General features: G+C 40.8%; 1 protein-coding gene and 4 non-coding genes across 6 annotated transcripts; all 5 read right to left on the bottom strand.

Moving 5' to 3' along the window:
• Positions 1–378: 378 nt before the first annotated feature.
• Positions 379–11,478, bottom strand: GNL3 (G protein nucleolar 3). Of its 2 annotated transcripts, none has more exons than XM_066245891.1 (15): positions 11,344–11,478; positions 10,692–10,750; positions 6,564–6,701; positions 6,345–6,458; positions 6,048–6,131; positions 5,207–5,339; positions 4,328–4,440; positions 3,966–4,080; positions 3,591–3,678; positions 2,861–3,035; positions 1,537–1,679; positions 1,319–1,455; positions 1,052–1,233; positions 719–785; positions 379–618 (listed from the first exon to the last, which is right to left on the bottom strand). In XM_066245891.1, exons 1-15 carry the CDS (start codon positions 11,354–11,356, stop codon positions 533–535), a joined length of 1,647 nt encoding a protein of 548 aa, XP_066101988.1. In that variant the 5' UTR covers positions 11,357–11,478; the 3' UTR covers positions 379–532. The 2 variants fall into 2 exon arrangements, with proteins under 2 accessions (XP_066101988.1, XP_066101989.1); XM_066245892.1 differs by lacking the exon at positions 11,344–11,478 and adding an exon at positions 11,212–11,310.
• LOC136314864 (small nucleolar RNA SNORD69) lies at positions 3,101–3,177 on the bottom strand. The gene has a single exon (XR_010727435.1). It is a non-coding gene; the product is annotated as a small nucleolar RNA SNORD69 (small nucleolar RNA).
• On the bottom strand, positions 3,764–3,840 carry LOC136314862 (small nucleolar RNA SNORD19). Its single transcript, XR_010727434.1, has one exon. It is a non-coding gene; the product is annotated as a small nucleolar RNA SNORD19 (small nucleolar RNA).
• LOC136314868 (small nucleolar RNA SNORD19B) lies at positions 4,200–4,280 on the bottom strand. Its single transcript, XR_010727439.1, has one exon. It is a non-coding gene; the product is annotated as a small nucleolar RNA SNORD19B (small nucleolar RNA).
• On the bottom strand, positions 5,089–5,165 carry LOC136314861 (small nucleolar RNA SNORD19). The gene has a single exon (XR_010727433.1). It is a non-coding gene; the product is annotated as a small nucleolar RNA SNORD19 (small nucleolar RNA).
• Positions 11,479–11,496: the final 18 nt, after the last annotated feature.

Here is an 11,496-nt window from a genome sequence, read left to right as displayed (position 1 = left end):
TATTTTTATTTTTTTTGCATTTTTTTGAAGCTGGAAACAGGGAGAGACAGTCAGACAGACTCCCGCATGCGCCCGACCGGGATCCACCCAGCACCCCCACTATGGGGCGATGCTCTGCCCATCCTGGGCGTCGCCATGTTGCGACCAGAGCCACTCTAGCGCCTGAGGCAGAGGCCACAGAGCCATCCCCAGCACCCGGGCCATCTTTGCTCCAATGGAGCCCCAGCTGCGGGAGGGGAAGAGAGAGACAGAGAGGAAGGCGCGGCGGAGGGGTGGAGAAGCAAATGGGCGCTTCTCCTGTGTGCCCTGGCTGGGAATCGAACCCGGGTCCTCCGCACGCTAGACTGACACTCTACCGCTGAGCCAACGGGCCAGGGCTACACTGCTTGATTTTTTAAGTGAATATATCATGATACGCATTTACAAAATTTACACCACTATGTCACACCAGAAATGAACTGGTACATCACATACATAGAACAGCTTAGCGGTCTGTTCAAAAAGTAAAATAAGCCTTAAGAGGACAGTTATGTTATACATAGTCTGTACTGAAGTCGTAAGTATCATCTTCCTCTTCAGTCATTCTATCCAAAGTATATGATTGTGCAGACTGTTCACCTATATTGGAGCAAAGAAAAGTGAGATTATATACATTTTTTAAAGTAAAAGCAATCTTATACCACACTGATTTGTTAGAAGTCCCCTCAACACAACTCACCTGCTTGAGACTCCTCAGGCAGTGCCTCCCAAGCCTCTTGTGCAAGGGACACGTCCAAGTTCTTTTTCTATGAGAAAAGAGCTGTATTAGCAGCCCTTTTATCTGCTCATTAATCCAAGTAATTATATATTTGGAAAAGTCTCTGCAGCTACATATAATGGATGAAGGAAACTAAAACTAATGACTAGAAGACTTAAATACCTGAATTGTTTGGGGCTTTTTGGTAGTCTATTTTGAAAGATTTAACTTCTACCATTAGCCCCTTCTGATGTGTTGTACATTAAAAATTGGGGAACAATTCAATCTTGAACAACTCATGGACAACATACTTACATCAGCTTCTTTATCCAAACTTCCCTGGTCATTGTCGATGTCTTCATAGTCTTCCTCCTCTTCCTGCTGCCTCTCTTTCTGTTTCGGCAATTCTTCAGGTATGTCCTTTTCCTCTATTATTCCATTTGTCAAAGCTGAGGACTGGAAAAGGATGCTACTAGCTAAACAAGGGCCCCTGATGGCTAGGAAAGGAACAGAACACATGTAAACAGCTGAGACCTTTATTGGCCTGTCAACTGATGGAGAGCAAACACAAGCCTCGCTTACCTTTTATGCTGTGTGCATTGTTCTTTTCCAATTCTTCCAGATTAAAGCCCTGTTTCATGTCTATCACAATGTTTTCATTAAAGTGTGCAGAAAGAGTCCAGGATGTAGGGGGATGGCAGTAGTAGCCTAAAGAACCACTGATATTAAAAACAAATTTGGTCAAAACTCAGTTCTTTTACTCTATGTGGTCATCAAATGCCAACAGAAAGAAGGCTTACCCTGTCCACTCAGACCACAGCAGTTTGGCAGCACCTTCTACATTTGGACTTCCACCTTTTTGGTGCATTCCTCTTCTCTGAGCAAGTGAAGTAAAAAATTCTAAAGAGTTCTTAAAGTTTGGGACAGTGAATTTCAGTATTACCTTAAAAAGAAAAGAAAAATAAGCTCACTCATCTGATATAGTGCAGTTATCAAACAGAACAAAAACCTGAAAATTTTCTACTTAAAACACAATGAAAGAAAATGCAGCTCAAGGGAAGGTTTATTTATTTATTTATTTATTTTCTAACCGGCGACCTCAGTATCCCAGGTCGATACTTTATTCACTGTGCCACCACCGGTCAGGCTGAATATCTTTATTTATTTATTTATTTATTTTACAGAGACAGTCAGAGAGAGGGATGGACAGGGACAGACAGACAGGAACAGAGAGAGATGAGAAGCATCAATCAATAGTTTTTCATTGCGCGTTACAACACCTTAGTTGCTCATTGATTGCTTTTCATATGTGCCTTGACCGCGGGCCTTCAGCAGACCGAGTAACCCCTTGCTGGAGCCAGCAACCTTGGATTCAAGCTGGTGGGCTTTTTGCTCAAACCAGATGAGCCCACGCTCAAGCTGGCAACCTTGGGGTCTCGAACCTGGGTCCTCTGCATCCCAGTCCGACGCTCTATCCACTGCGCCACCACCTGGTCAGGCAGGGTTTTTTTTGTTGTTGTTTTTTTGTTCTGGGGGTTTTTTTTTTGTATTTTTCTGAAGCTGGAAACGGGGAGAGACAGCCAGACTCCCGCATGCGCCCGACCGGGATCCACCCGGCACGCCCATCAGGGGCGATGTTCAGCCCCTCTGGGGTGTCGCTCTGCCGCGACCAGAGCCACTCTAGCGCCTGGGGCAGAGGCCAAGGAGCCATCCCCAGCGCCCGGGCCATCTTTGCTCCAATAGAGCCTTGGCTGCGGGAGGGGAAGAGAGAGACAGAGAGGAAGGGGGGGGTGGAGAAGCAAATGGGTGCTTCTCCTATGTGCCCTGGCCGGGAATCGAACCCGGGTCCCCCACACGCCAGGCTGACGCTCTACCGCTGAGCCAACCGGCCAGGCAGGCAGGTTTTTTTTTTAAAGATTTTATTTATTGATTTTATGGGATGGGTTGGGGGGAGGGGCTGAGAAGTATCAACTCATAGTTTTCACTTTAATTGTACATTAGCTGCTTGTGGTAAATGCCTTGATTCGGCAAACCCAGGGTTTTGAACTAGCAACTCAGCCATTCCAGGTAAACGCTTAAAACACTGCACTACCGCAGGCCAGGCAAAGAAAGGGGTTCTTTTACCTGTCGAGTGTCAGCCTGGGACAGGATGGCGCTGGCAGCTTCCACTGGTTTTAGTACTTCAATACTTGCTGGACTTCTCAGAGCAAGTGCAGTAGGAGAATTTAGTGGAGACACAATGACACTTGGACTATCTATCATTGTGATTTTTTTGTCCAGGGGGACAACCTGTATGTTCCTGGAACAAGAATAAGAAAATGGTAACTAATGAGGGTACTAGTTTACCTGGAGGACAAAAGATAGAATATGAAGCTCAGGGTTGGATTGAACAAACTCAACATAGTCTGTCAGATCCAGTTTATCATCATCTGCTTCATATTTACCTAGAACCATAGAGTTACACCCTCCCCCTTCTAAAGAGAAACAATACCTATTAAAGCTCACATGCTGACCTGAACACATTGCTTCCTTTGCCATAAATATGCCCCCTCTTCTACCTCGCAGTCTTCTGTTCACTTCAAGGCCAGATTCAAGCATCCGTTCCTCAGAGGGAGCTTTCCCCCTTTCTGAATCTATCTCTTTGGTTGTCTTTCAACCAAAGAGAACCAAATAGACTGGGGGCAGCTATTCCATTCCAATTCTTCCTGAAGCCTAGCACTGGCTTACTCTCTTCCTTTCACTAACACCTCTAAAGAAAGAATGTAAAACTGTCTTCCTCCTTAAGATATCCAAAACAAAATCTTATTGACTCCTCTATAATGAACTACTACACATTGTGGAACACTCAGTTTACCTTGTAAGGCCCATGGATACACCAACATTACATATCCGTTCTTGTTTTAAGCTATTGATGATGCTGCTTTTTCCCACATTTGGGAAACCTACAAATGGTAAATCCACAGATAAAAAGTCATTATGTGTTGGTAATTATAACATTTCCACTGCATTCTTTTATGCTTGGCAGATGTTTAGAGCAAGATCAGAGTTGGATCTGAGGGTCTTCACTTTTAACATTAAGACCAATCTTGGCATCCTCATTTCTTGCACAAGTAATGAGAAGCAGGAAAAGATGACTAGTTCAAATAAACCAAGAACTCTAAGACTCATAACAGAATAACTCCTAGCACCTAAGAGGTTAAGACATAAAATATGTTGAACTAAAACTCACCAATTACTCCAACCTGAATAGCTTTGCCATAAGTCTCTTGAAAACCTCCAAGGAGTTTCCAAAGGCCGTCCTTCCCAATGCAGACTTCACTTTTGAATGGAGCTTTTCTTCTTACCTTCATGTTAAAATTGTAAATTAGTTTCACTACTCGTAAAATGCACCACAGGAAACTCAAAAATCTGGCTTCAAAGCCCAGCTATTCAAGTCACCACTCTATTGTGCCTTTCATATTATCTCTGGATGACATCAGTTGGATCTTATACATTCTCATTTCATAAATCAAGATTTTGTATACTCATCATATCTCAGCCACCCAAAAAGCTGAAAGCAGCACACTTCCCACCAAGGACAGTGCAGGGTACCTTGATTATCTTCCTTTTGTCCTTCAGATATATTGAGGCTCTGAACACAACTGTTGGCAATTCCTTTTTCAAATAATTTAGCCAGTTCTCCAAATTTTCTTTTGGTACCAAATCTGATAAAGATTAATATTAAGACATGTCTCAATTTGGTCATTTTGTCAGATAAATTTGCAAATCTGATAAAACTATAGTTTTCACCCTGATATGCCTTTTCTCAGCTTCCCTCCCTCCAAAAAAGATGTAAATGGAAGATGGGGAGAGGATAAGCTCTCTACCATACTGCCCTTAAGAGTTCACTATATATACCTCTGTATTTCTTCAATTCTCCTCTGTACTGCTCACCCTTCACGATTAAGTCAACCTGTAGATTATTCGACTAATTCTATGGAAGGACTTCCTGAATTTACTGTCAGGTAACAGTCATGTTTACTGACCACATAGTAGTTGTAGATCCTGTTATTACTCTGCTTCATAGGTCTCTATTCTGGGTTTTCCTGCTCCTGCTGCTCAAACCCAGACATATAACTGCATTTCATCTAAATTTATCACATATCAAAACTGTGCTGATGAGGAAAACATGACAGTGTTCACTTTCTATGTGAAATTTTTGAACAGGAAGTTGGGTATAGAAGCTTACATTCATTTTAAATAAGTCAAGGTGCAAAGTTTATCTACTCAACAGAAACCAATCAAATCATTTGCAGAAACACCTCTATCCCTCTGCCCAGCACTATCAAAGACAAAAAGGGAGCAAATGCACTGTCTTTGTTGAGGTCAGAGTTGGATCTTATCAGTCTTCAGTGACAATCAGACTGTTCAGATGTTTTCATCATACCTCACTAGTGCATTTGAAACACAAAGGGCATCCCTTTTGCTCACCTGCTTTGTTTAATACAAGTACCAGCTTTTTCTGTCCACCCTGAACAATGACCTCTTCTACCTGGGGACACCTGCAACCAAGAGGATCTCTGGCATCCAACACTTCCAGTACAACATCTGAGGCTTCAATCACCTGTTAAGGTAGAAAAAAATCATCAGGGAACTACCTGGAAACAATCTCCATACAAGAATACTGGCATTATCCACTTTGGAACAGGGTGAGCTCAGAGTTGGATCTCATGTCTTCACTTTGATATAAAGAATTTCATGTTCATTTTTCACAGGAAAATTAAAACACAGGTATGCTCAGCAGCCTCTGGTCTCTCATTAACACAGATTTCAAAACACTCCCACTGTCTGAATATAAAATCCTTCCATACTGAGTAAGTCATTAGGTAAGTTTTTGTGGCCCTGCTAAGAGCTGCTGAGAAACATGGCCAAGTTCTATTCACAGGGAAGACTAAATGTGGGAAAACAGTTAAGGGTGGCAATGCTGGGGAGCAACTACACCAGACATCCTCTTGACTTCCTACAAAGTATCAATACTTTAGAGACTCAATGTATTTTTCTTTTAAAAACCACTGTCAACGTGTCACTTTAACATACAAGTATCACTTTTTAAAATGTTTGGGGCATTGTTTCTGTGCAAAAAATTAAAACCACAAGAATATTTCCTGTAGCTCAACATAACAGAAAGGTCCTAAAGAGGACAAACCAACTTGCTTCAGCTCTTGTGAATGGCTTCTTCCAGCTTTAGTGAACTCGACTACACCTTTACAAGGTGAGGCAGAGTCTGTTTTAAACCTCAGTATCATTTTTAGGAAGGCCCAGACTAAGATACCTTTTTAAGTTCCTGACAATACAACTTCTTTGGATTCTGTTTGCCCAACTTGGCTTTGGTTTTAGCTTTACACTGCCCAAATTCCTAAAGGATAAAGGAAAAGGACACAAAATTAGAAAGTCAGCAGTTGTAACTGGTTTCATGTTCCATGACTGATTGGGAGTATGGCAGTTGATATTTAAATAGGTAAGACAGCATCTGAACTCAACCCTTTTCTTCCAAGAAGCATAATCACTCCTGCCCTGTTTGTGCTTTTTCTTCTACATTAGAACTCATCTTTCATTCAGAGAATCGTACCTCCTTCACAGTTTCCATGCTACAGGGTTCAATGCCAGAGTTAGTTTCAAGTTTTCTTTTCTTTTCCTGTTCCTTCTGCCTGTCAAGTTTCTGTTGCTGTTTCAGTTCTTCAAGCTGTGTTCAAGCCACAAGAAAAATGGTTGAACCAAAATGACTTATTTTACTTCAAAATAAAACCAGAAAAAAGCAAAACTTGAAATCTCAGCTAACATATCTTACCCGCTGTTTCCTTAGCTCAGCTTCTCGCAGAAGAGCCTCCTTAAAGGGAGCACTGTTTGGAACTCCTGGGTCTTTCCTAGGTTTCTTGTGACCTCGTTTCTTAGCCTCCTTCCTCAATTTTCGATGGTGCTCTCGAACCTATCACAATAAAAAATTATCTTTAATAACCGGTTTACACCAATCTGGCTACACTTTAGTTATGCCTGTAAAATAACCTAGAATGGAACTTTTATTATAATCATTAGAGAGATGCCTATCTAGGTATAAAACAGCTAGAAAATGGTACTGGGATATTCTTTTTGCAAAGATTAACATGTTGATCAACTTCCCCACAGCTATACTCTTGATGCCTAAGAGCTTGCTCCATGATTAGTATAGTTAACTTCCATTTCCTGAGACAAATCTCCTCTTCCTAGAGGAAATGTAGGAAAGAAACCCATTTAATTTTTTGATTAAAAAGAAAGAAGGGAAAGGGGTGAGGGATAGGGGGTGAGAGGGAGAGGGCGGGAGAGAGAAATAAAGAAACATGGGTTTTTTTATTTTTTGTATTTTTCTGGAGAAGCGGGGAGGCAGAGACAGGCTCCCACATGCACCTGGCTGGGATCCACCTGGCATGCCTACTAGGGGGCGATGCTCTGTCTATCCGGCAGGGGTCCCCCAACTTTTTACACAGGGGGCCAGTTCACTGTCACTCAGACCATTGGAGGGCTGCCACATACAGTGCTCCTCTCACTGACCACCAATGAAAGAGGTGCCCCTTCCGGAAGTGCAGCAGGGGCTAGATAAATGGCCTCAGGGGGCTGCGTGCGTAGTTTGGGGACGCCTGATACGGAGTTCCTCTGTTGCAACTGGAGCCATTCTAGCGCCTGAGGCAGAGGCCATGGAGCCATCCTCAGCGCCTGGGCCAACTTTTTGCTCTAATGAAGCGTTGGCTGCGGGAGGGAAAGAAAGAGAGAGAGAGAGAAAGAGGGAGGGAAAGGAGAGGGAACAGTGGAGAAGCAGATGGGCGCTTCTGTGTGACCTGGCTGAGAATCGAACCCAGGACTTCCACACCCTAGAGTGGAACCTAGTCTAGAACCTAGACTTCCACACTCTGACACTCTAGAGCAGTGTTTCCCAACCTTATTTGTGCCATGACCCACCTTAACCTTTCTAACATTTTTATGTCCCCTCCTATGTAACATACATAATTTTTAACATTAAAAAATTGATTTGTTCACTTAATAAACATAAATGATAGGTTCTAGGAAGAAATCACTATGAAATTGTTAACAAAACACAGTAAGTAAAATTTCAAAACATATAATGAAAAACAAATTTAAATTCCAAATAATTTTAATACAGATTTTTCTATATTAATTTATTATTTTAATTTAGTGTGATCCTTGCGCTTGATGCTTGCTGCACAGAGATTTTATATTAGGTTCCAATTTGGTTAGCTTTAGTCTCAAGTCTCCACGTTGTGTTATATCCAGCCAATTTCTTTTTTTTTACCAGTAAATCATTTACAGCACTAAATCCACATTCAGCTAAAAATGAAGGTGGAAACGGTAGCAATAGTTTTCTTGCACATTTGGTTGAATTTGGGTATTTGATTTGTTTCCTCACAAAGCCATGCCATCACTCCTTTGATATTAAATAAAGCTTTAACTGACTCATCATTTTGCAATTCTGCGAGTTCTTCTTGATACTGCATATCTGATATATCAGACAAATCCACTAACATTGGCTGCATCATCCATGTTGGGAAATCAATTTGTTTTAAATCAGAAAATCTTTCTTTTAAATCAGCCGATAGAATATTCAAATGATTGACAATAACAAGTAAAGCGGTATCAGTTACTTCACATTTTTGGAGCCAATGAAACTGTTTAAAGTTTTTGTTGTTAATATGTTTCTGACATAACTCAATATTGGTAATGAAACCAAATATCTTTGCTTTTGCATGGACAAGAGTTTTATTTGTTCCTTGAAGTTGCTTATTTAATATATTTAGTTTTTCAAAGATATCGGCTAAATAACTCACAAATGCTTTACCATCTATTGTTAACAGATACTTCATTTTAGGTTTGTCGCTTAAAAAATCACTAAGAGTATCAAACAGTTCCATAAATCTTTTCAAACAGTTTCCTTTAGATAGCCATCTTACTTCAGTATGAAGTAAGTCTCACATGGTCTTCATTTTGTTCTTCACAAAAGAGCTTGAAAAGACGTTCATATTTGGCACTAGCTTTAATAGCATTAACACACTTTATTACTGTATGTAATCATTCAGAACAGGCGAGATGTTTTTAGCTACCAAGTTTTCCCTATGAATAACACGATGCACAAGAATCATTTCTGGATTCGCATCTTTCATCAATTTTAAGCAGCCATTTTTCTTGCCCATCATATTGGGAGCACCATCTGCAGCACAAGATGTTATTTTGGTATATCACTGACATCTAAGTAGTTTTTTAGCTTATTATATATATCTTTGGAGGTAGTGGTGCTTTCTAATCTTTTACAGAACAACATTTCTTCAGAAAAATGTCCTTTATCAATACATCTTATGTAAGTTATCAATACTGCCTCACTGTCTCTCAAAGTTGATTCATCCATTTGCAAGGAGAATTTTCTTGTTTTCAGCTTTTCAATAAGTTGTTTTTCAATATCCTCACTCATTTCGTCTATTCTTCTGCTAACAGAATTGTTACTGAGTGGCATAGCTTTTACATCTTTGTCATCTTTTTCAAGAACCGTTTTAAGAAATGCTGATATTGACGGTTTTATTAAATTCTCTCCTATACTGTGATTTTCTCCAGTTTTAGCAATGAATAAAGAAATTTGATAACTAGCCTCAAAAACACAATTATTAGTTGAAGTATGAGCAGTAAATAGAGACTTTAATGTTGTTCTTTTTTCAAAATTTTTCTTTAAAGTTTTAAAGTAACTCAAATCTAAATTAATATGAGCACTATGTTTCACCTTCAAATGCGCCTCAAGACAACCTCGTTTCATTGATTCATTGGTCAAGCATTGCTGGCATAAAGACAAAAAGGAATCTGCTCATCGTGAACAGCGGGTATGAACCCAAATTTTAAATATTCCTCCAAATATTAACGAGTTTTTTTCTTGCTTGCACCACTCATTTTACTATGGGCTATAATAAAAATAAGATCAATTAAAAACTAATATTAAAATATGTTGAAATATATTCAATGTGACATAGAGTAAACGTATAAAAATTCATATTTATTTAAATGTATATAATACATTTACTACACTACCACCGCAAATCAAAAGGTATCTATATTTTTTCCACTTGACAAAATTTTCTGGAAAGTTATGCTTCTAAAATTAAAATTGTCGTGCATGCACTATTATAGCCCCAATAATATTTATAAAGTATTATTGCTTTCTAGCTCCGATGCAAGTACTTAATAAAGAGTTTAACATTGATAAAAATAAAATCAAATACTTACCAATTATATCTATACAATATATATGTATATTTATTAAATCAACGAGCTTTTACAAGTTTTGACTGACACTTATTTCAAATTAACACCAACTGAATGGTGTGAAACACTACAGAAGATGCGATGGGCCAATTAGGTGAGAATAACTGCGTTGTTTAGCGAGTTTTCAAAACGTCCGGGGTTCCCGCGGCAGACGGCATGCTCCGCGGTGAACCCAGGACGAAGTTTACTTGACGACGCCAGTTGATATTTTGGTCTCGTCAAACGAAATTATACTTAATAATTATTTACCGCAATTATTTAAGAATTGCATTTTCTGTTAAATTTGGCACCGATATCTAGCATTGCATTTAAATGGCCCGGGGCCAAAGAGTGTGGAGTCCATTTTCAAATTGCCCCCCTTAACTATCGAATTGCCCCCCCTGTAGGGTGGGCCCCACGTTGGGAAACACCACTCTAGAGCCAACCAGCAAGGGCTGAAAAAAAACATGGATTTCTTGTCCCACTTATTTATGCATTCATTGGTTCATATGCCCTGATTGGGGATCAAACCCACAACCTTTGCTTATCCGTAGGATGCTCCCACCAACTGAACAACCCGGCCAGGGTGAGAAATTAGTTTAGCATGGTATTTGGTATAGCTCTCCCAAGCACAAAAAAAGCTTACCTTTTTTTGGATTTTATACCGCTTATGGCAGGTCATGCGTTTACTTGCTTTTTTTAACTCTACAAAGAAACACATTACAAAAAGATCAGACACAAATAACCAATTTGTTTATTAGTTCTTGCTGACTGCGCTCCAGGGTCAGATCCCTTTTTCTGGTAAGCTCTCAAATGTAATTTAAGAATCAGATGGAACGCATAAAAATACTTATGTCACTCTCAAATCCTGAGGAATTAGAACTCAATAGATACAGAAGTGTAGGGAACCCAAGACGACTGCCACTTTTTGCCAACCACGAATCACAAATAGGAGCGAAAGGTGGGTTTGAGGGGCCAATCTCAAAACTCACAGGGCCTGGAGAGAACATGGCCGCGTAAAAGAAAAAAGTGGTCCTAAACCTGCCTCAGATGCAGTTTCCGCACGGGATTCTGGCCTGATCTCGACCTTTGGGGCCCAGTCCTCCTTCTGCAGCTTGTGCCCGCGGTTAACACGGGGTCTTCTAACTCTCGGTTCCACGCATTACCTGAAAGATGGCTGACAGCCTACCAGGAGCAGCCCATTCCTGTAGAGACCACACCTCAAGAGAGCGCCCAAATGGATTCATTGACCAGCAGAGACAGAAGCCCCTTCATTCGCGGCCCCAGACAACACTCACTTGGCCGCTTCATACTGGAGCTGGAAACAGCAGTGGCAGCAAAAGTAGCAGCTGCAACACGTCTCTCCGGGGTACACGTGTGAACGGAGGCCACGGGCGAGCGTCACGCACTCACGCTGCCGCCGTAAAGCGCACCGCCGCCGGCCCGGGTGC

Source organism: Saccopteryx bilineata, chromosome 10, assembly GCF_036850765.1.
Source record: "Saccopteryx bilineata isolate mSacBil1 chromosome 10, mSacBil1_pri_phased_curated, whole genome shotgun sequence".
Classification (NCBI taxonomy): domain Eukaryota; kingdom Metazoa; phylum Chordata; class Mammalia; order Chiroptera; family Emballonuridae; genus Saccopteryx; species Saccopteryx bilineata.
The sequence above is the reverse complement of the archived record's forward strand: the minus strand, read 5'-3'. Positions and strand labels throughout refer to the sequence as shown.